Genomic DNA, 23742 nt, shown 5'->3' on the forward strand with positions numbered 1-23742 from the left:
AAAGCAGTACCAATCCCCAGACAGATTTTTACCCCAGTTCCCTAAATGGCCCCTCTCAAGGACTGAACTCACAACTGTAGGTTTAGCAGCCAATGCTCAAACCACTGAGCTATCCCTCCCCTGCATAACTAAACTAAAGCCACTTTTTATTTCCCTTGTTCTAATAATCACAGGGATGGGAAAGCTCTCAGACACCCAGGCAGCTAGATACTCAGACAGCCGTAGCATATGCTATAATGGTCAGCAGGGCTATGGGCATAGCACTAGGGACAAAGTGCCACTGCATGCTGAATGTTAGCTATGTTAATGCCTTCACCTCAGTCATTTGCCACGCCAGCCGTGGCATAACTATGCTATGTGAGAAGCAACGACTGGGCTGGTTTTAACACCTCAGAATTACTGCAGATGATGCAAGAGAAAAAACGGAGTGTTTCAACATGTATCCTGCCACTGCAGTTTCTACTCTGCTACAAAACACAGCATCTGAAAATGCTTTGCTAACATCCATACATTTTGAACTTTAGGGAAAGGGATCATAGAACAGCACACTGGAACCCAGATTTGAGTCGTTTCAGAGTAGCAGCCGTGTTAGTCTGTATCCGCAAAAAGAACAGGAGTACTTGTGGCACCTTAGAGACTAACAAATTTATTAGAGCATAAGCTTTCGTGGGCTACAGCCCACTTCTTCGGCTGCATATTTGAGTGTTGTTTTTCAGGTCCATTCTAAACTTAAGTTGAAGAATTAACTACTATATTCCTAGGCCTTTGATATGCCAGTTAAGGAAGCTCTCCATTAATACTAACAAAGATGGGTTACACCTGGCAATTCTTATCAGAAATACTGAATGTGTTGAGGTATGATTTTGTAGTGGCGTTAGGTAAAACGTAATGGAAATGCTATAGTTATAGTTATATATGTCATTATTTATTGCCAGGTTATCTGGCAATGTACAAAAGAAAGGAAGATGCTGAAGAATTTCTCACAATGACAATCCCTGCCCCAAGGAGTTTATGAAAATACTACTATGGGCACTGCATTCTAATTAAAATTGGTCTCTGCTAGATTTTTTTAAATCTGGACTCTGGCTCTTCTAAATAAAGTTCCACATAATAATCACATGACTATTATCTGGAGTCCTTTGCTTTCTAATAACAGCTTTTAACATTTAGGTAATATCATACTTAATTCTGGAAACTGACACATCATGAAGCAAATTGTCAAGTGGCCACATGACACTATGAAAGAGCAAATTAATGTGCCAGTAGTCATTTGTTTAATTTGGTATATGGTGTATTGGGCAGGGGTCAAAGGTCTAGTGATGTTAAAGAATTTATTTCCCATAGTTGACTGAGGAACATGACCCCATTAGCTAGCCATTAGCTGGAACATGACTTCAAGTAAATAGGTCTCGACATTGTACAAGTCTGAATACTGTGAAATCTGACTCTAGGTTAAAGGTGAACATGTCCACTTCAAACTCCAGTAGTGTTTCCAAATTTTGAAAAAGTAAAGAAGTCACAGGGTGAAACTAACAGTTCAAAGCAACAGAGAGTCCTGTGGCACCTTTAAGACTAATAGATGTATTGGAGCATAAGCTTTCGTGGGTGAATGCCCACTTTGTCGGATCCATCCGACGAAGTGGGCATTCACCCACGAAAGCTTATGCTCCAATACATCTGTTAGTCTTAAAGGTGCCACAGGACTCTCTGTTGCTTTTTACAGATCCAGACTAACACAGCTACCCCTCTGATACTAACAGTTGAGATTTTTAAGGGCAAATCCTATTTGCTTTGAGAATTTCATTCAATGGCGAAATTAGGAACATGACCTCATTAGACAAATTATGTGAATATGTGAAAATGCCCACATCAACAGTATTTTTCTCTTAGGGTACATATACACAAGGAAAAAAAAAACCCTGTCCTGGGTCAGCTAACTCAGGCTTGTGGGGCCCGAACATCTACACAGCAATTTTCAGCCTGGAGCCAGAGCCCTGAAAGATGACCTGAGCCAGCTGTGGGTTTTTTATCCCCGTGTAGACGCAGCCTTAGAGTGCCCAATCTCTATGTTGAAACTATTTGTTTCCTTGAAGAGCATCGTAACCAATGGCAAATCATCACCCAGCTGCAGAAAGCCACAGGCTGCTGAGATACCCAAGGCAGAATGATTTGGGGATTACACTGGCCTGTCTCAGGAGGAGTCTTAAGGTCAGGTTTCCAGTTTGAGGTTTGACACAACAATGTAGGGAGGCCCACATTTTTTCCATCTGCCCTACAAGTGACCAGTTGTACATAAACAAAAGGGTTTCTTTTCTCCAGTGACACCAGGCTCTCAGTTTTCACCCTCCTTTCAATTTAGAATCACTTTAATCCCTTGAGGTCTTCCAGACACACAACATACATCTAATGCAGTAGCACTTATTGGGCCCTTGGGTATAGTCTGCGTATTAGACACATCCTGTTGCTACAGTGAAAAGCAAGGGCCCATGCTCTCAGATGTGTGATACTTGGTGTGCTAACTAGTCATGGGCAACCCTCAGTAAGGTTTGGCTCAACACAGAGAAGTATATATAAGTAGGGAAAGGCTTCAGACCAAGCCACATGAATAACCACCTCAAAAAGGTCATCAGAAAAGGAAACTACACCGTGGAGGTTAGAAAACATAGGACTAAAGTGAGAACTGCTAAAAGTCAAGCTGAATTAGCTCTTGCAAAGGAAATTAAAATAAATAGGAGGGTTTTTTAAAGTTATATAAATAAAAAGAGAATAAGGAAGGGTAAGGTTGGGCTGGTATGTGGCATGGATGAGTTTAAAGGTAATCCAGGTATGGCCCAAAACTAAATAAATATTGTGCCTCGGTTTTCAATAAGGTTGATCAATATGGACCATGTGCATGAAGGCAGTATGGTTGATAGAAATGCGTGTCTAGAAATGGAAGTTGCCACATCTGAGGTAGAAGAAAATCTTAAAGAGTTTAATGCTCTCAGTTTGGAGGGACCAGATCATTTCCATCCCAGAAAACTGAAAGAAGTAGCACATGAGATTGCTAATCCAGTAGCAAGGATTTTTTAAATAATCTACCTATTTGGGGGTAGTACCATATGACTGGAGAATAACTAACATTGGACCCATGTTTAAAAAAGGGTGGAAAAGTGATCCAGGCAATTACAGACTTGTTAGTCTGACCTCAGCATTTTGCAAGGCTTTAGACCACATTGTGAAGGAAAGAACAATTAAATCCATAGAGGTAAATGGTAAAGGGGATGTAATGTGCCATGGGCTTACCAAAAGTAGATCATGCCAAACTAACTTAATTTCCTTCTTTAAGAAAATAACTGATTTTTTAGATAAGAGAAATGCAGTAGATCTAATAGATGTGGATTTCAGTAAAGCATATGACACATGGGAAATTAGTAGTTACACTAGAGAAGATGGGGATCAGTACAAAAATTGTAAGATGGAGAAGGAACTGGTTAACGGGAGGGGGAAGGCAATGAGTTGTGCTGAAAGATGAATTATCGGACTGGAGAGAGGTTACCCATGGAGTTCCTCAAGGACTGTCTTGGGACTAATTTTATTCAATATTTTTATTAATAACCTTGGCACAAAAAGCAGGAGTGGGCTAGTGAAATGTGCTGATGATACAAAGTTGGGAGGCATTGTCAGTGCAGAGGAGGATCGGAATATTACACAGGAAGACCTTGAAGACTGGGGTGTGATAGAAATGGGATGAAATTCAATAGTACAAAGTGCAAAGTCATCCATTTAGGGTCTAATCATAAGAATTTCTGCTACAAGCTGGGTGCTCATCAGTTGGAAGTGACAGAGGAGGAGAGAAACCTGGGTGTGTGGGTCCATTATAGGATGATTATGAGCCACCAGTGTGATGTGTCTGTAAAAAAGGCAAATGTGATTTTAGGATGTATCAGGCGAGGCATTTCCAGTAGAGATAGAGAAGTATCAATGTAATTGTACAAGACATTAGTAAGACCCTATTTGGAATACTGTGTACAACTCTGATCACCCAGATTGAAGAAAGATTAATGTAAACTGGAGCAAGTACAGAGAAGAGCATGTTCAGGGGAATGGAGGGCCTATCCTATGAGAGGAGACTGGAAGAGCTTGGCTTGTTTAGTCTAGCAAAAAGAAGGCTGGGATGGGATGGGATGTGATAGCTGTCTATAAATACATCAGGAGGGTAAATAACAGAGAGAGTGAAGTGCTACTTAAGCTAATGGACGGTGTCAGCACCAAGAACAAGTGGATATAAACTGGCCATGAACAAACTCAGGCTGGAAATTGGAAGGTTTTTAACTATAAGAGGGGTGAGGTTCTGGAACAGCCTCCCAACAGGAGTTGTCAGGGCAAACTACAGTATTTAATTAGTTTGAAGAGAGAGCTGGACCAGTGGCATAGCCAGAACAGGAAAACTGGCTGGGCCTCGACTTTCAGGTGGGTGGGCAGGCAATGACAAGGGGGCACCTCTCCCCAGCCCCTCCAGCCGGCCCTTACTGCTCAGCAGGCACCAGAAGATGAGGTTGCCCAGGGCATATAGGCTGCGGGGCGCACCATGGGGGACAGAGGAACCCCTCTGGGGCTTGAGCTTCGGCTGACTTCGGCTTGGTGTCCGTCCGCCTGGCTGGCTGGGTCCCGCTCCTGCCTGTGCCACATGCTGCTGCCCCAATCTCCAGCCCCAGCACTAGCTCCACCCAGACCTGCCCCCTGGCACCTCCCCCTCCTGGAATGACTCACCCCCTCCCAGCCTGTGGATTCAGGGGGCTCCAGGCCCTATTTCGGTGGGCCTGGACGCTAAGTGTGGCTGTGGCCCACCCAGGCCCACCTGTGTCTATGCCCCTGCGCTGGACAATATTTTGGTGCAATTGTATGAGGGGGTTACTTGTGATGGTAGAAGGCTGGACTCAGCCTCCGCAGGGCTCACTTCTGGTTTACATCTTATGTTCCTAAAAGCACATGCTTCTGTGCAAATTCTGAACCATGCTTAAGGAAGCCTTTCCATTCTGTTTTTCAGATTCCCTTACACCCAGTGACAGAGTTGTCTAAGAAGACATGCTGCCACTTTCTGTCCCTACTATGCCTGGACATCATGCCCCCTCCCCCAACTGTCTGCAATGAATGGACAATGCGCCCTAACATGACTTCTTCCAGCCCCACTATCATGTGGCAAGGCTTCCTTTGGATTTTGCAAAGGGAAGGTGGATGGGGGTGGAAGATAGGATTGATGAGAAGCTGCTCACATCTGCTGCTTTTGAGACATTTTATCCTTTTTAACTCTCATTTGTTTACCTTTTTGCTGGAAGGAGATATAAAGGCTTTTCTCTTAGTCTTCTCCCACCCAGCACAATATTAGAATGAGACCTGTAGATTTCCTCTGACTTTTAAATGGAAAAGCCACCAGTGTAAACACTAAACCTCATTATGCGTATAAGCCAGATGCCATTGAGTTAAAGCATTAGAAACCTTAAGTCAGAATTTTGTTATTGAATTATCTGAATGGCTAGACATGTCAATGGGCCATAGTAACCTGGAAAAGCCATATAACATTGCAAAGCATGAAATATGAAACAGAAAATTGATGCATAAATAAACTTTTCAGGGCATGCCTCGACATACAAGAGTTACCAGTGAATTGCATGAGTGTGGGAGGAGCAGGTCATCTGGCTCTCATCTCGGATGGTAAGTGGCTCAGTAAAGCTTACTGCACATTTTTATACACCGTTGTCCTGAACTGTAGATATTGCCTCACATATAGCATTATCTCCCCTAATAGCATCCTCATTTTTTCCCACCCTTGTCGGTGGGTGTTTCTAGCCATGCCGTCTGCCAACTACTGGAAAGATATTTTCCCCACAAATGGATGGCATGATCTGTATAAATTACACAGCTCCGTTTTCTGTTAAATTTGGGCAGATATTAACCCCTTCTGCAGTTATTTACTACAAGAGAACATTACACAAATCTACGCAGCTATGCTGAGGCTGATTAGCATTATTCTGTTATTACCGATACTTGTCCTCTAACATTTGTGGATTGTTTCAGGTTATTATTTATTTTCAAGAAAACATTTTGAAAAGGTGACAATTGGTTTTCTTTTTGACTCTTGCCAGTGTAAGAAGAGAGCCAAATGTACACCCAAACTGGGGGGCAGCAGGAACTAACTTTCCAAAAAATCTGATTCCAAAGTTGTCAGTACTTATAGGGGTCATATAAAGCCTCGGAGCATTGTGAGGTTTGCCTGTCACTAATATCAATAAGCCAGGGTCAAGAATGCTTCCCCAAATATTATGGACAAGAGTTAGACTCCAGTCTCTCCCTTAAGGATCCCTGAACTATTCAATTGAATATGTAGAACTTGCATACTACAGAAGCAACAACACATAATTCAAATGGATAATGATTCTGTAAAAAAGCTCTCTCACTATCCCCCAAGTTTTCTCCTTCCCTTGACAGCTAGCAGGCTACTAATAGACATATGAATTTTATAACTGGCAGATCATTTGGGGGGTTAAATTTTATCAAATAAATGACATTTCCTAATTATCATAATTATTTGCTTTTGTGTTTTGAACACCTTTTTAAAGGCATAATTTTCAATATTTAAAGCTCCCTCCATCACTTATCAATAAACATAAAAATAATTAAACTATAGCTGCTTAATACAAATTAAAAGTAGATAACCATCCAAATTATTCATTAACATTGTAAAAACCCTTCACATTAGTTATCCACTACATGTTCAGACAGCATTGCTCAGCAGCCACTTTTCATAGGAGATGATCATAGGAACAATCTTACTTTGCCTATCTGGCAGAAATGCTTGTAACAGTTAAGAGCTATCTCCATCACCGTGAGAAGTTTAGTACAACAGTGATGGATCCATAATTGTTGAAACAGGATAGGGAAAGAACTTTGCCAGCTCCCAATCCAGCACTAGAACCACTTGTCTCCTTAGCATGTTCACTACTATTGATGTCTCTGTACTATTTCTGCTTTTTGCCTTTCCATAATGCCCCAGTCATGCACACAACTGCCAAATCCAACACAGTTAAGTTTCTCCTCCTTAGCACATTTTTTTTTATTGCCCACAGATTGGGATCTTGCCCAGCTAAGAATGAATACCATTTTGATGACTAGTCAAATGCAACCAGATAAAATGGTGATGGGCAGCTTAAAACTATCTAAATACACAGTGGTTGGAAGTTATATTATATTATTTTGATTGTGGGAGCGCCTACAATCCCCAAACTAAGGAGAAAGGCCTGACTGTGCTAGATGCTGTATGTGCACATAATAAAAAGACAGTCCCTGCTCCAAAAGAACTCACAAAGACAAGCAGCATATAAAGGCTGGGGGGGAAATTTTTTAAAATGGATTTTTCAGGGTAAAATTTTCAAACATACCCAGTGAATTTCATTGGGAATTGGGCACCTAACTCCGGTAAGTGCCTTTCAAAATTTTCACACTCAACTACCCTAATTGGCCTTCTACCTAGCCATTGTTAGATGGTAAATTTCACATAGGCACTGGGGTAGAAATTGGTGTTGAGGAGGGATTCAAAGGGAGAAAAGGAAGGCCTTATACACTAGTTCAGGGAGGATGTTCTATGCACAGGCAGCACAGAAGAAAGTTCCAAGATGGTTGTGGGAGAAGTTGGTAATCAGGGGATTGAAGCTGGCATTATTGCTATAGTAGGGAGCGGGCGCCATGATAAAGAGACAAGAGCAGAGAAGTAGGGAAGGGAAAAGTCAGGAAGGGTCTTGAAGCTGAGGATACAAAACTTGACTTTGATGCAGCAGAAAGTGGGAAACCAGGGATGAGGTCAGAGTAATGGCCAAGGAAGAGGGTCTTAGCAGCTGTGTTTCACATAGAGTGGAATGGAGGTGACTATCGGGGAGGAGGTTGAGTGATATGCCAGACCTTCATGAAAAAATTTACCTGATATCACATAAATGAACCTTTATTGCTTAATAAATCAGAGGAATGCTGTCGTTCAAGTAGACTTAAGATGAAAGAGCGTGTCAGTGCCTAGTTCCCTGGAACCACTGCAAAAAGTTATTATCACAGTTCTTTTAAAGGAAGGGTTTAATGCCATGATTGGATTGCTGGGGACTAGCTTAACAAAAGAAAGAATGGTTAAAGGGATCATTTACCTTGTTTTCCATGCTGGATTTGCCTGCTTGTTCTTCCATGTGCACTCCTTATGGCATTGTCTGCGTTTGCTCCTTTTCCACAAAGTGAAACGCTCAAGAGAGTTAATTGCAGGTTTGGAGATGTGCTAAATTGAAGCGGATGGCAGCTGCGAACTGGGCGCATCCTGCAAGAAAAGGTTTGAGTTTCCTTTGTAGTCAAACACATAATAATTTACTATTCCATCTGCTACTAACTTTTTGCTGGCCCCCAGTAAGGGCTCTGGCAGAGAAAATAATGCCCTTTCATTTTGTTTACAGCAAATGCTAGTATAGCCGGGATAATGTCATTACCTGTATTTCCTCAAGGGCTTCACCTGCACTTTACAGGCTCCAAATCAGAATGGACTCTAAATACACTGACACCCATTGACTGACATTATTGGGCCTAATCCAACCCTCACTAATGTCAGAGTCCTTCCACTGACTTCTAAGGGGTGTTGGATCAGGCCTATAGCTAGTCATCAGACTCTCTTTGGGGGGGGAGGAATAGCTCAGTGGTTTGAACATTGGCCTGCTAAACCCAGCATTGTAAGCTCAATCCTTGAGGGGGCTATTTAGGGAACTGGAGTAAAAATCTGTCTGGCAATTGGTCCTGCTTTGAGCAGGGGGTTGGACTAGATGACCTCCTGAGGTCCCTTCCAACCCTGATATTCTATGATTCTTAAGCAGAATGAGATTTTGCCTCTTTTCACGAACCTACTGCCCTCCCTCCCCAAAATACCCACCATGTACCATGTGAGGTAGATTAGTTAATTTAGAATAGAACAGGATTTAGGCAGGTAGCTAAGTAGCATAGTGGTTACTAACCTTGCTTTACATGCAGAATATTAGACCCTGACCCCACATCCCCAATGCAGCCAGCAACTCCTTATCTGGTGTCCCAGACACTATGGCAATGTGCACTGCATAAATCAGTGTAATAATTCCTTTCCTTTCCTTCACTGTGGTATACATGTGCCATGCAGTTTGCCTGACACTGTGCAGCACAGTACTTAGCAGTATGATGAAGTAAATGGAACACTTCATTATGAGAGTTTCCCTTAACATGAAGTTAGTTTAAGCTTTAATCCTGGCAGAAAACTGCATTTTGAATAGGTGGATGGGATACCACGTGGTTGAGATGTCCAATCATCAGTAAAAAAGTGCCCTTCATATCACTTAAAAAGCTGATCATACATTGGCCAACATACAGAGAGGTACAAGGTTCCCTACAAGCAGAAGAGTGTGCTGAGCTTTCAAAATGCAGACACAAGAGTGAGAGGGAACCTGAAAATAAAATCTTTAGGGGGAGGAAAAATACCCTTGAGTCATAATTTACAACCTCTGAGTCACTTTCCACCTACCGGGTCAAGTTTTACCCTCACGTACAGCACGTAGACATAGAGCAAATCCACTGTTTTAATGGAGTTACCCTGGAGTAATTGGGAACAGAATTTGACTCTAATAGCTGTGATTTCCCCCCCCAGCAACCCTGGAAACCATGAGGAAAACGTTCCCCACAATATCAAATCAGGATCCTCTTCTTCCTGCTGCATGACTTATAAATGATGACAGCACAAAAAATAACTATGAAAAGGCTGGTTTTTGTATCCATAGAGATTGAACTCTGTGTGTTTGGTACAGCTTTGAAAAAAACACCGGGGCGTTTTGGTCCTTCCTCCCACACCCCCGCTTATGTTAAATTAATTTCTTGATCATACATTATATTTTCTATGATTTGAGTTTCCTGTCTTGGGATTTCTTATTGAAAATAATTAACAATAATATAACTAACAAAACAACAGGTTCATGTACGACAGAGATCAGTGACATGCAGAGCGCTCCCTTGCTTGTATGGAAATACTGTTTTAATTAGGAAGTTTTCTACAGACTTGAAGGCCAAGAAGGCCAAGAATTTCAAGTGACTAGTGATTCGGGGTGTTCATTTTGGGCCACAACAAAAAGGCCTGATTTTCAGAAGGCAGGTGCTCAGCACTTTCTGAGATCAGGCCCCTTTGAGGTGGCTCAAGGTGGGTACCCAAAGGCTGATGCACTCAAAATCAGTAGTCGCTTTTGAAAATCTTGACCATGGAGTATATCCCTCAATCTAATTCATGGGTTGCTTTATTCCTAGCAATCACTGAGAGGATGATGACTGCTTGTTATCACTCAAAGGTGCAATAGCTTTAAAAATAAATCACAGCAGTAGAACTCTCTCATTTCCCTCCTTAATTTTTACTATTACTATTATTTCTATTCTTAAAGCATTTTTATTCTTGATGTAGATTCGGTGAACATTCCATTTAAGCAGTGAAAGTTGGACCTGTAGCCTGAGGATCTCCCCTTGCTCAAGGTGTACCAATGGTCCTTAATCTGCTAGAACCTAAATGTGGAATGCAGTATGGGACTCAGCTCCAGAATGCAAAATAAGAGGAACAAGAATCTCCAAATCATAAGAGTCTGGGTGGCTCGATCTAATGGGGTAGACAGTCAAAACACTTATGAACTGAACACTGTTGGATGGAGTGAGTTTGTGGTTTCAGTTTAATTTCTAGAAGACAAGTAAGTGCCCAACACAAAAATCACTAACACTGACCCCTTTTTTGGTCATTTAGTCAGAGGAGACAAGATTGGACTGATGTGGAAACCACGAATCCTCATACCACAAAAAGTGGTCCCTTCTGGTTAGAATTGAGGAGTAGCAGGGCAGTAAGTAGATGTTTACACCGTTGAGACTTAATATTCGGTACACACCCATACTGAGGATAAAAAGAGGGCTTCACTCTCAGGATGCCATCTCTAAGAGGGTTATTAAATGCAACTAAAAGAAATAAGCCTTTTCTCCCACACCCAAAATATGATCAATTAATTTCTTAAATCATAGAAAATATAATGTACAATTGAGTTTCCTGTCTTCAGATTTCTTACTGAAAATAATTTACAATAATATAACTAACAGAACCACAGGTTCATGTATGACAGAGATCATAGTGAATTCAGAGTGCTCCCTTGCTTGCATGAGCCTCCAAGTCCTACACTGCACATTGAACTCTGAAAACCTATAACTAAATGCAGCTCAAAAATTCTTTTTCTGTAGAAAATCCCATGACAAATGTCCTCAAGTGAGGTCACTTGAGAAATCCCTGGATTTCTGCCTGAATGTCAGTCACACCACACATCAATCTCTAGAATAATGGCTCTCAATGTACGGTCTGAAGACCACATGAACAAACAGAATGCCAAGGGAAGGAGGTTTGCAACAGGTGCCCTTTAGCAAGGAGATCTGTATAAATTGCCACTCCAAAAGACTAAAGTATAACGGTATGAAGGCAGTGGAAAGAATCCAAATGACTTCAGTAAGCAATGGATTGGGCCCATGGATTTTAAAATGTATTTTACAATCAAACCCATGTAGTTTGGATTTTGTTTTTGTCCTCCAGAGCCCTCAGTAGCAAGTTTGTTTAAAGCGGGCTTTGCAGAGTTTGCACTACTGTTCAGGGCTTCTTAGGAAAAACATTCTGATACTGCAGCCTAATACCATTGTTTTGAGAGTTAATCCTGGTGGATCTAGAGTAATAGCTACTGGCCCTTCATGCTGCTGTGATCCTTTGAAAAGCTATTTACACTTTCAGTTTATATAGGGCTGCAAACGCCTCCTTGAATAAAAGCATTCTGTATATGCTAGCCAAAATAAGAAAACATGGGGTCAAATTCATCCTTGGTGAGACTCCACTGAATCAAATCATCTTTCATTAAGGATGAACTTGGCTCATTTTGTTTCCTTTTAAAAATATGAAATGCACTCGTCTAAATGGCTTGATTTCACTTCCTTTTATTTGATGTTTTAGAAGTGGTAACATAAATATCGGTCAGAATCACATGCGTTATTTCCTGTTGTGCTACCCCAGCACAATAAAAGAGAAAAGATTAAGAAATAGCATAATTAAACTCTTGAAGAAATTCTTGCTCTCATTGAAGTCACTGGCAATTTTCCATTGACCACAACAGTTTGAGGAGTGGGCACCCTCTGGATATTGCAGGTCTGGTAGTTTTATAAATGAGCTTCCGCTTTCCTCTATGAGAACACATTACCTCCACCCACATCACAAAAAGATTTCCTGTGAAGTCCATACTGGCTGTTGTCATGAGCCCCAACACAGTGTTCTGCTTTTGCTAGCTGATATACATAGCAAAAGTGAAATATTCTGCAGAAGCTGTATAAGGAGGAGGATAGGTAGGCTACAGTATGTATCCTATGCTAAAATCTTGCCCAGCAAGGAAGTAACCCACTGCTCTGGTCCATAACTGTATAGTTATGACAACTGAAGTTATTCCAAACATTGTCCCATTTCAAGTTGTTCAGAGCAGACTGCTGATGTTACAATCTACACTCTAGTTCATGGAGTCATTCCAGAGATCCAGATGCACGTGAAATTAACACGCTGGAAATTAAATGCTACACTTGAAGTGACAAACTGCTCTTAAGAGGAGACCATGACAGATTAGTTAGCCTGTCTCTGATTTACATTTGATAGAATGCAGAAAAAATGTTAAGAATGAATTTTACAATTATATAAGCCTTGCATCTTTTAAGGAAGATTTAGTTGGTCTTAGTGACACTTCAAAGCATGGTTATTAAGGCCAGCACAAAAAAAGGAGATAGCCTTGGGATGACACGACGCAGAGGTAGAACAGAAGGTCAGGAACTGAAACTTTAGAAACCAGCATTCAATACATCCCTGCATGAATTTGGGCACAGACCACAGCAAACACCACTTGGGCATGGGGCAGAGAAAAGGATGGAGCACCCACGGAAAAAAAATAGTGGATGTTTAGCACCCACTGGCAGCCAGCTCCTCCCTCGAGCACCTCCCATCTGGCAGTGGGCCCCGCTGATCAACTCCTCCTCCTCCCTCCCAGCACCTCCAGCCCGCCATGATCAGCTGTTCCGCAGTGTGCAGGAGGTGCTGGGGGCAGGGGGACGAGTGGGGATAAGGTGCACTCGGGAGAGGAGTGGAACTGGGTAGGAAGAGGCAGCGCGCGGGTGGGGGGCTTGGAAGAAGGGGTGGAGTGGAGGTGGGGTCTGGGGTGGAGCAGGGGTTGAGCACCCTAGGGCAAGGTACAAGCCAGCACCAGTGTGTGAAAGGCATAGTTGGACCGTAAGAGGTAAAGAGAGGGGAAAACCAAGAAGGATGTGTCTGAGACAGGTGGTGAACAGGTCACAGGAAAAAAGCAGAAAGTCCTCTGATAAAGTGACAATTTTGCACTTCTACCACTAAACCAAGATCCACTACTTCTTATTTATTATTTGTTTTTATAATAGGGCATAGGGCCCCATCCGAGATCAAGGCCCCCTTCTGCTAGGCACTGTACAAACACATCGTATGCAAGAGTCCCTGTCTCAAAGAGTCTACTATCTAAATAGACAAGACAGACAAGAAATTATCTCAATTTTACAAATGGAAAACTGAGGCAGAAAGGCTAAGTGATTAGCCTAAAGTCATACAGGAGCCTGTGATAGAATAAAGTACTGAACCCCAGTCACCTGAGCCACAATTTATTGTCTTAACCACAAGCCCGCCCTTCACGTCTGCTTTACATAGCTTTATTCTTGCTGAGTACAGGACTAGATATGCGAGAGGTACCTTTTTGTTTGTTTGTTTTAAGCTTATTTTCTCTCTTTTCACTTAACTCTTGTTTTTAATTACACCACTTGAGCCTTAAATTACATTGATGTAAAGTCACTACAGTACGTCCTTGAAAGGGACGACAATCTTCTGACCTCTTCTGAAAGGTAATCAGGGATAAAACTGTATGTATCCTGGAAGACTGGCCTGAGGCAATCATGTAAGAATTGTCCCCGAGATACTGGCTCAGTCAGTGTGGTAGCCAGTGAGCCAAGAGGAGTGGCTATATAGCTATGTCTCAATATCAGCGACTGGACAACAGCCATGAAATTGTCTAAATTGAGGAATATGTGAACAAAACTCACTTTGGTCTAATCCCCCAAGTAAAAGACAATCCCCAGTTACATTTTTTTTAAATCATGGTCTGGTTTAAATTAGACACAGGTCAGGTTCATTATGAAAATGTCTACTTAGATAATATTTTACTTTGCTCACCAGATCCATATGTCCAACTTGGGAATGCAGGTGTGGTTTACGCAAGCATGCTGTTGCTCTCACATCAGATGGGAGAAGCTTTGTTTTAACTCCTTAAGGCACATGTGCAAATGGCAATTATATCTGGGATACATTCCATTTCCCCCTTTTTTATTTGTAGGAATAAGGAAGAAAGCAGCCTTTTAGGGTTAAATTGTGGCTGTTAGGCATGTCCAGCTGGCTGCAAAGGATGGTATGGAGGAGCAGTGTGCTAGGAGGCATCCTGCATCAGACAAGACCAATTATCTCCTGAAACACTCTGTTTTTACAGAGGAGGTGGTCGTGGTGATGGTGGTAAACAGTAATTTAATACTACCATTTAAAGGATGCAGCATACTCTGCCCTTTCTCCCCCCGCCCCCCAACCCTCCCAGCCAGTGAAGTCTGTTAGCTGACACCGGAGTAGATGTCGTTGTTTAAGAATGTGGATGAGCTATAGAGAGCAAAGGTCATCCTCCATTTTGGAAGGCGTAGCTCTGGACTGCAATCAACACCAAGCTCTGATTGCTGTTATGTCAGTAGAATTGCCAACCTCGTTCCATTCAGAGATCATGAGTCAGGTCCCCCAAACTCATGAGATCGGCTTTAAAATACATTTGAAGTTCTTTTAATTTGGTTAATTAATTTGGTTAATGTTCAGGTTTTTGGGCCTTTAGATTATACTGTGGTCATGTTTTCAAACTTTTTTCTGCAACCATAGGTGCTAGAAACGTCCTTTTGGAGTTAATTTTAAATGAAAGCCAAGATTCTCACAGAATCATTTGTCTTCAGGGTTTGCGGCTTTCCGAAAACCACCAAATATTGCAAGACTCACCGGAAGGTTGTGAGACTAGGCCAGGCTGTGTTAGCTATATAATGTGTACATAAAAAATAATGTAAGTGTTAAAAAATTCTCTGTGCCGTAATAAAGACATGCCCCCAATGTGGGGGCATAACGGTAAAGGACTCTGCCTACTCCTCTCCCTCTTTCTAGGAAGTTGCTGCCAAAGAGTAGCATCTCAGTTGCAGTCCTTGTAACCAAACTGCCCTTTCTTCCTTTTTCCTGCCCTTCCCCAATGCCCACGCGCACACTGCGTGGTGCAATTTGATTATGTCTACAGAAAGACACAAAAGAATCACACTATCACCTCTTGCTACAGCATTTCAGCCCTTTTACTGGAAGCTTTTCTTTCCAACTCAATGCTCTTTGGAGATTCAGATGAAGAGAAGTTTTGCATTAATGATTTCTAAGAACCAGAACACAGACAATAGTTTACAAAGGGCAAATATTTTGCTAGTGTTTGTGTGTCCAAGTCAAATGCAAATAGCAGGGTATCAGCAGATCTGAGATATGACGTGCAATGAAGGAGGGTCAAAAAGCTTAATTTACATGGTCTGATAATATTTTCATGCTATTTTGTTGTTTTATTTTCTGCACATAAAACAGAAAAAAAAAGTATTTTCTTTTCTTTTTCAGGAAAAGAGTATTTTAAGGGTTGCCTTTAAAAGTATTGTACTTGTTAAAAGTACACATTCTTCATTGCAATGCAAATCAAAAGTAACAATAATGCTATGTTTTATAAAAAAGCTTTTCTATTGTTGCCAAATAGCCAAAAAGATTTTGCATGCCTTCACAAGGAACATTAGCACATAACGTCTGATCTAATGCCTATACACCACACACACACGGCATGCCAATTGTCCCTTCTATTTCTCTCCTTCTCTTGGCATTGACAAAACTCCATGATGTTGCAGATGACCTCGGAATGATTTTATTACCCTGGGCTTTGCAACATTATTCAGATTAAATCTGTAAGAGTCCCTTCTCCCTTTGATGTAATCCTGTTACAATAGGTCTCTGCATGGGAACACACTTGATTCTGGCTTTCAAAAGGCTCAGATCACTTACCTCCAATCAGCACTAACCTTTAGGACTGGGGAGGGGACCCACCTCTCAATTCATATCATCCCAGAGACCACGTCGGGGAATAGAGATAAAAAAACCCAACAGGCAGCTTGCCCTGATGACATTCAACTAGCTACCAGCAGCACGAGGTTAGAACGACAGAGCTATCCTTTCTTCATTAAGTGTATTTATAAACATGCAGTACATAAGCATTTTTCCTTTCTTCACAGTGACGGGTGATTATATGTCTATGAAAGGTTTTCATTTATTTGGCGCCAGAGTAATCAAAATCAGTTGAAACTGTGGCAAAAGAAGGGAAAGAAAACAAGTAGGCGTGGGATTGACTGTGCCTCTCTCTCCCTGGGCCTTCCAAGGGTAGTAGCTGGCAAAAGTGCATCCACTGCAGATGAACTTCTCCTTCAGCTGGTAATTGTTCCCAGTCTTGTTCATGGCTTCTGTCCATTGAGGATGTAGCCCTGCATAACTTTAAAAGCAATCGGCTCTGCTCTGGAAACACTGTGGGAGCTTCTGAGCCAGCATGTGCGTGACTCTGTTTAGGCTTTTAAAAAAGACCAAGTGGTCCCAGAAAACCTTTGTGAATGAAATTTTCATGCTTTCATGTCTGTCCCGGCACAGATTCTGGGTCAGTCCTTGTGATCTCAAACATCCTGTTTAAACTGGCGTTTTCCACTACATACACACAAAAATATTTCTATTATAAGCTTTTCATGGTTGTGCATGGGCAAGCAAAATGACTTAGGTAAGGAAAAAGAGTTAACGGGTCTGTGTAAAAATAAAACAAATATATAAAATAAATAATAATAATAATAAGAAGAATACTGATTTTTTTCCATGAGTCTCCCTGGCTATTACATTTCTTAAATTCATCTTGTAAGGCCAGATGTTGAAGAGCTCAATGACAAAGTTTGTGTTTTCATTCCTTTTTCTCCCCCTCACTTTCATAATTATGCACCAAAAATACAGTGATTACTCTAACACTACAAACATTCTGCGTTGGATGAAAAGGTGGCACAACATCATTGCTTCCAAAATTATCCTTTGAGGGAGTTTCCAACCCTCTTCGGTGAGAGAGACGCACAGCGACCCGGTTTCCTGCCACTCCATGGAGGACATTTTGTCCAACCGATCTAATGAGCCATTTTACATACAGTAGAACACCTATTTTCACTGCCCTCAGAATAGGGCATCAGCCAAATACAGACATTTTCCTGTTGCAGACTAAGTATCTTGACACTGTTGCTGAGAGAATGCCATGCAGCACAGTGGAACTTACTGACCACCAGCAAAAGGACTGCTATTTTACGGTCATTCTAACAAATAATACAGCAGGGATAGTCAATTATACTTTGTCAATTTTCTTGGTAAAGGGATAGTCAAGGTCCAGACTCCAGAGAAAATAATAATAATAAAAAATCCAAACAATAATTATAATAATAAGTAAATCAAAAGGTTTCAGGGTCTGTTCAAAAGTAAACTGCTAGGTTTGAATCCCATTTTATATTTGCCTTTTCTATTTCTACATCCTTAAGCTTCAAAATAAAAGGCTTGGGGCTCTCCTCTACTATGGGCCTAATCTGAAGACGACTGAAGTCAGTAGGAGTCTTTCCAGTGACTTCAATGGGTTTTGGATCAGGCCCCGTACGGGCACAGCTATCCACATGGGTATGAAAGGATACATGTCAAGGGCTTATCTACAAAGTGCGGTAGCGTGCACCAGCTCGGGTGTAAATTCAGTGCACACAGTACTACATCAACACACAGTAGGGATCTTTAAGTGCATGCCAGCAGGGTCCACATGGACAGTTAGTGCACAACACACTCGTGTACACTAGAATTTACATCTCAGCTAGTATCAGGGGGTAGCCGTGTTAGTCTGTATCTACAAAAACAACAAGGAGTCTGGTGGCACCTTAAAGACTAACCGATTTATTTGGGCATAAGCTTTCGTGAGTTAAAACCTCACTTCTTCGGATGCATCTCAGCTAGTGAGCACTAACACACTGGTAGACAGGCCCTTCATGGTCAAAGCACAGGCCTGGGTGTTAGATCTGTGCTCGCTTGCTGGTTCTTTCAAAACAGACTTGCTGGGTAGCCCTCTACAAATCATTTAACCTTGCTACCTCAATTTCCCCATCTGTAAAATAGGGACAGTAATGCCTCATTACCTCACAGAGGAGATGTGAGGCTTAATTTGTTTGTTTGTAAAGTGTTTTGAGATCTTCAGATGAAAAGTGCTGTAGGTACCAAGTCTTATTTGTTAAGTATTGAGTTTTATGCATGACCCTTGCACTGGAGAATGATACCGGGGGGCTGATCCTCAACTGGTATAAATGGCTATAGCTCCGCTGGCACTATGACAATTTACACCTGCAAAGGAACCGCCCTCTACTGCTTTGATAGGTTTCTCCAATAGCACAGTGCATAATTTGATTTATACAGTCATCTCAGAGTCACACATATCCCACTTATACTTGATAGCTTGTGTGTTTAATACAAATCTTTCCTTTCACCCAAAAATAAGTCAGTCAGTGTTACGGATGTGAAGTAAATCCACAAAAGCAAACACGTCCTTCCCTCTGCCCACAATGTGCCTTGGCATGGTCTCATAGCATAGATATATATTATAAGATATTTGAGTGTTTGGAAGTCATTTTAACACAGAGGTTTGAGGGAATGTAAATCTGGTCAATTTGATGTTCAAGTGACTGTAGTAGGCTAACTTCAAATTGTCTTGCTCCGTGGGCTTAGTCAGATACTTAATGGTATTTGAACATAACTGTTTGTGATTTAGTTTCCCTCTTAGGGTGTTTTTTAAGAAGGGAGTGGGACAGAATGAGCACACTGCTAACTCTGCTCTGTGCTGTGAATGCATACAACCTCTAGAGTATGATGGAACTAGAATCATACTGAACACACAAGAATCATAAGAGCTAATACCTAAATCTGATTCTAAGCACTTTACAAACATTAACTAACTAAACCTCTCAATAACCCTGTGAGGCAGGCAAAAATTATCCTAGATGGGGGAAACAGAGGCAAATAGGATAAGGGCTTGGGGGTCTTTCCGAAAAAGTCAGGCCACTCTGATTCGATGGGATATAAGTGATCAAATATAGGCACTGAGGTTTGAAAATGTTGGTCTTTATTCTTTTAAAAATAATTGGGGTACAACTTAAATAGCGCTGTTTTAATAGTGACAACAACAGTGTGGTGGGAAATTTTCTAAATCAGCTGATCTGCAGAGCTGCTTCTGTCACAAAAGCCACAGGGAAATTACGTGTCTGAGCTGAATTTAGAGGTAACATTTTCAAAGACATACCTAGAAACAAAGGTTCCATTTTCAAAATGAATTTAGGTACTTAGGAGCCAACAATCAGCTCCTAAGTCACTTTTAAAAATGGGACTCCGGTGCTTCTGACAATATTATCCTAGAACACTGGAGGTGCTGGGAGACCATGCTCCTCTCACATAACGCAACTTATAAAAACAGTCACTGAATACGTGAAGTAGCGACTGACTAAAAACTGTTACATAATGGTCATTTAATTTTTTTGGAGATACAAAACCAGAACTGACCAGTTCTAATACAGCATATCCACATGGCGCTTTTCAATTACAGGAGGGAAGTATCTTTACTGTGCTCCACCCCTAGTCCCCCGAGTCTAAACTAGCAAATATCTGTTTGCACTTTTGTAACAAAGATTACCAAACTGATTCACCAGTGTATTATCACAATCTTATATCACTGGAGTTACACTGGCATAAAACTAGTGTAACACGGTGGTGAATCGGAGCCTTCGTCTCTCTGCACTGAGATTTCCACCTCAAAGGAACAAAAACACATCCTATATTAATTTGTGTGCATGCCTCTGCTGAACAGAACAAAGCTCTCAAACGTGCCAGATTGGTTATGAGATACATGCAGACAGGGCACTGAGTTAGGAACACACTGTTTTTTATGTATGAATTAACTCAAGATTGAGCCCATATAATTAGAGGGGGAAATCTAGTACACCAACTCACTAACCCCACTGCTCTTACCCCTACCCCATCTTGCCCTTTCCGGTAACAAACAAGTGCTGCTGCACTGAATCTGTTCCTTAAAGCAGTCACTAATGCCCACAGATAGTGAGGGTTCATCTGGTTTTCATATAAATGTGATTTTTGTTATTAATTGCTGAACTTTTCTTAGAATGGCCAGTCATTCCAGTGTTCTCAGTTCATCTCTTTCTGCTTAAGTTTCTTTCCAGATTTAGGATCTGAACCACACCAAAACATTAAGTTTTTTCCCTCAGAAGTTGCTGGACTCTCAATGGAAATAGATTAAGTTTGCTGGGTTTTGCTTTCCTTGCAAACAAGCTGAGGGGACAACCCTATTTGTTAGCAGACAAACAACTGGATAAAAAGAGCTGGCTCACTCTACCTGGTTCATTGGAGTGCTCACAAACACTTCTTGGGACTGCACCCTGTGGTCAAATGTTTGTTAAGGGAGGGGAGTGGTTATTTAATAGCTGAATTTACAGTGGGGTCTGCCAAACAGCAGCACCTCTGGCTCATCAGGTTTTTGCACTTGTTTTTAATTTTGTTGTCACAGAAGCAGCCGTTGAAAGGGTTGCAGTAGTACAAACTTGACCCTAGACTGATGGAGTAGTCTGGGTGAGACCAAGGAAAGAAAACCTCTTTCAAGAAACAGGATCGTACACCCAGACTCTCACACTGGCCCTGAAGAACAATGTAGTGTGTTCAGCTTGGCTGTTTGTTGCTTTTATCTTTCATAATAATAATAATAAACAAAAAATGAAAACACACTGTTCCCTTCTACAAATAGCTAAGAACCCCTCTCCTCCATGTTCCCTCCTGGCAAATAAAGGCCTGATCATGTTCTCAATTAGACTTATTGGAGTTTTGCCATTGATTTTAGCAACAGCAAGATTGAATGATTGTTTTTATTGTTGGCTCCTCGGCTATAGCAGAACTCTCTAGGAGCAGCTAAAGACCCTGCAGTGGGAGCCAAACTCCATTATTATAATAATACATTTAGGACTCCATACATCACAGTAGAATCCCCAGTGATGGCAATGGAGGTTTGCACAAAGAACAAGAGCAAAATAGGCCTCTATTTAGTAACTAAATGCCATCATTATTTATTATTTGTTCAGTGCCATAATTTTGTATACATCATCACTTGGTGGGAAAATAATCTTTAGGATCCTTGTTATTTTGACCCCCTTTTTGCTTCTCTTCCTTTGCCATCTCTCACTCTCTCTCTTTCCCTTTCCCACTCCCCACCACCTTTCCTGTCTCTGTGTTTATCCTTTCTTTTCTTCACATTTTTTTTTACTGCAGCAACTTCCAATCCCAACCCTCTGTGGATTTAGCTCCCACCACCCCACCCCATCTGCTGAAAGGAAGAACAGTGAAATAGTTAATGGTGAGATCTGAGTGTCATTGTTAGTGTAACTTCCCCCAGTTAGATTAATGGAAGGTGGGGGAGTTTATGCCTTGCAGAGCAATTTGGTCCAGGCTGTCTGGAGACTAAGACAATACTGTATTGCACTTCACATTGGAAAGGTATGCTCTGCAACCATGGGGCTAAAAACATCATTAAAAAAAAAAGCTGAGACTCAGCCCAATTTGAATATATCGTACAAGCCACATAATGCATCGAGTGGACTGGATACAGGCTAGGAGTCCCAAATCTGACACCTTTGCACATAAGGGGTGTTTTCAGTAGAGATCACTTGGTTCCTCTGACGGCTCACCAGAGCCAGCATTGGGAAGTGTTCAGGGCAGTGTAAGGTGAATATGATTAGGCAAATTTAGATGTACAGAATCAGGTAGGAAGGGCAGTTATTAGGCCAAAGTAGTAGTGGATGATATTGTTCACTTGAATTGTACCCTGTACGGTTTTAAATCTAGAGAGGTGCCTTATAAAAGCATTAAAAAACCATAGCATTAAAACACAAACTTCTAACATAAAAGTAATTTTTCTCCCTAGGAAATAACTTGCATTCCTGGAGAGAGGGAGGGAGAGATTAATATAACATGTTGTGGCATGAAAGTAATATTAATAATATGACCTCTAAGAATTCTCAGTCTCTCTGCAGAATGAAGGCCATGGGATTGTTCAGCAATGCTCTGTTGCCTCGACTTGGATCTTTGTTCTCAGCACTCACATCTCCTTCCCTAAGTCCAGGCCTGATGCTCTTCTCTGCATTCAGGTTCCCCTACTTTGCCTCCCCACCTTCAGCCTCTGTTTGTTCCTGGGCTTTCAGCCTCTTTCTGGCCACTGCCTGAACCTCACCTTTCTCTTTATTTCTGTCTGTCTGCTTCCCAAGTACTGAATCTCTATGTTCTGCTTTCACTCTTCCTGTTCCCACAAGTCATTTTCCCATCCTTGGGCTCCAACAGCCAAATTCACTACTGATGTCAGTAGATTCCGTTCCTCTTAAATTTACAGAATTGCACCCATTTATAGCACTACTGAGCTTGCCTCTGTTCTGGTTCCATGGTATTCTTTTGTACTTGTGCTGCCTTTCTTTGCCTTAGGCCTCTTCTCATTATTCTTACTTGTTCCTATAACTGGAGCACCTAGAGTCTTCAAGCAAGATCAGGCCTTCATTGTACTAGGCACTGTATATACTCAGAGCGAGAGACACAAAGGAGCTTACACTCTGAACGTAAAAGACAGATGGAGGGTGGGAGAAAGGAAGTATTAGTTTTATCATCCCTATTTTGCAGATGGGAAACTGAGTCACAGAGGGATAAAGTGACTTTCCTAGCTCAAACAGAAGGCCTGTGGCACAGTTGGGAATTGAACTAAGATAGCCCCAGGCCCAGAAATTGCAAGGCTACCCTTTCTCCCACCCTCTCTCTCGCTCTCGCTCTCACTCTCTCTCTTTTCTGATTTTTTCATTCAGCTTGGCTTCTCTGCATTGATTTCCAATGCTGATGCTCATGAGCAGTGCATTCCTTCCTTCATACCAGTGCTAATCACATGACCCTTTTCAATACACCAAAGAGCGTAGGATGTTTCACATGATATTTAATACACTACTGCAATAATTTTTTAAACTTCTTATGTGTCAGCTCAAAATCTTTTGTGGCTGAGCGGCACTCACTGTCACAATGAGTTGGATTCACAGAGCATGAAACCTTAAAAGGCTCAGTTCTCTCACTGAATTTTGAATCTATGACAGTCAAAGTAAATAGGGTTATAGCACGTCCTCCCACGCCTGTTTTTTTACATATGAATGGAGTATGTTTTGGGTATGAATAGAGACTGTGCAATGTGTCTCTCTGTCATCCTCCCTAAAAGAGGCTTGATGCAAACACAAATGCCTACAAGTCAGAATTTCACATCCCAACTCAACTAAAGAAGAAAGTATTGTTAGAAAGCAGGATGTTTGCACAGATATTTGCATGGCCACTGTGCAAAAGTCCTCATGCATGTAATTTAGAGAGAGTTTAAGAATGGTAACAGCTCCATA

General features: G+C 41.5%; 1 protein-coding gene and 1 long non-coding RNA gene across 4 annotated transcripts in view; one reads left to right on the forward strand and one right to left on the reverse strand.

The window, feature by feature from the left end:
* RUNX1 (RUNX family transcription factor 1) overlaps positions 1 to 8331 on the reverse strand; it is a 213385-nt gene extending 205054 nt beyond the window's left edge. The window contains exon 1 of the mRNA XM_065590181.1: positions 8169 to 8331. Within this exon, the coding sequence (XP_065446253.1) occupies positions 8169 to 8331 (163 nt within the window). The remainder of the gene's footprint in view (positions 1 to 8168) is intronic.
* Positions 1 to 23742, forward strand: part of LOC101938933 (uncharacterized) — a 56768-nt gene that overhangs the window by 4476 nt on the left and 28550 nt on the right. For all 3 annotated transcript variants that reach the window (XR_010600077.1, XR_006175792.2, XR_010600078.1), the window contains exon 3: positions 5615 to 5694. This is a non-coding gene — a long non-coding RNA (uncharacterized LOC101938933). The remainder of the gene's footprint in view (positions 1 to 5614; positions 5695 to 23742) is intronic.

This window comes from Chrysemys picta, chromosome 1, assembly GCF_011386835.1.
Source record: "Chrysemys picta bellii isolate R12L10 chromosome 1, ASM1138683v2, whole genome shotgun sequence".
In the NCBI taxonomy this organism is placed as follows: domain Eukaryota; kingdom Metazoa; phylum Chordata; order Testudines; family Emydidae; genus Chrysemys; species Chrysemys picta.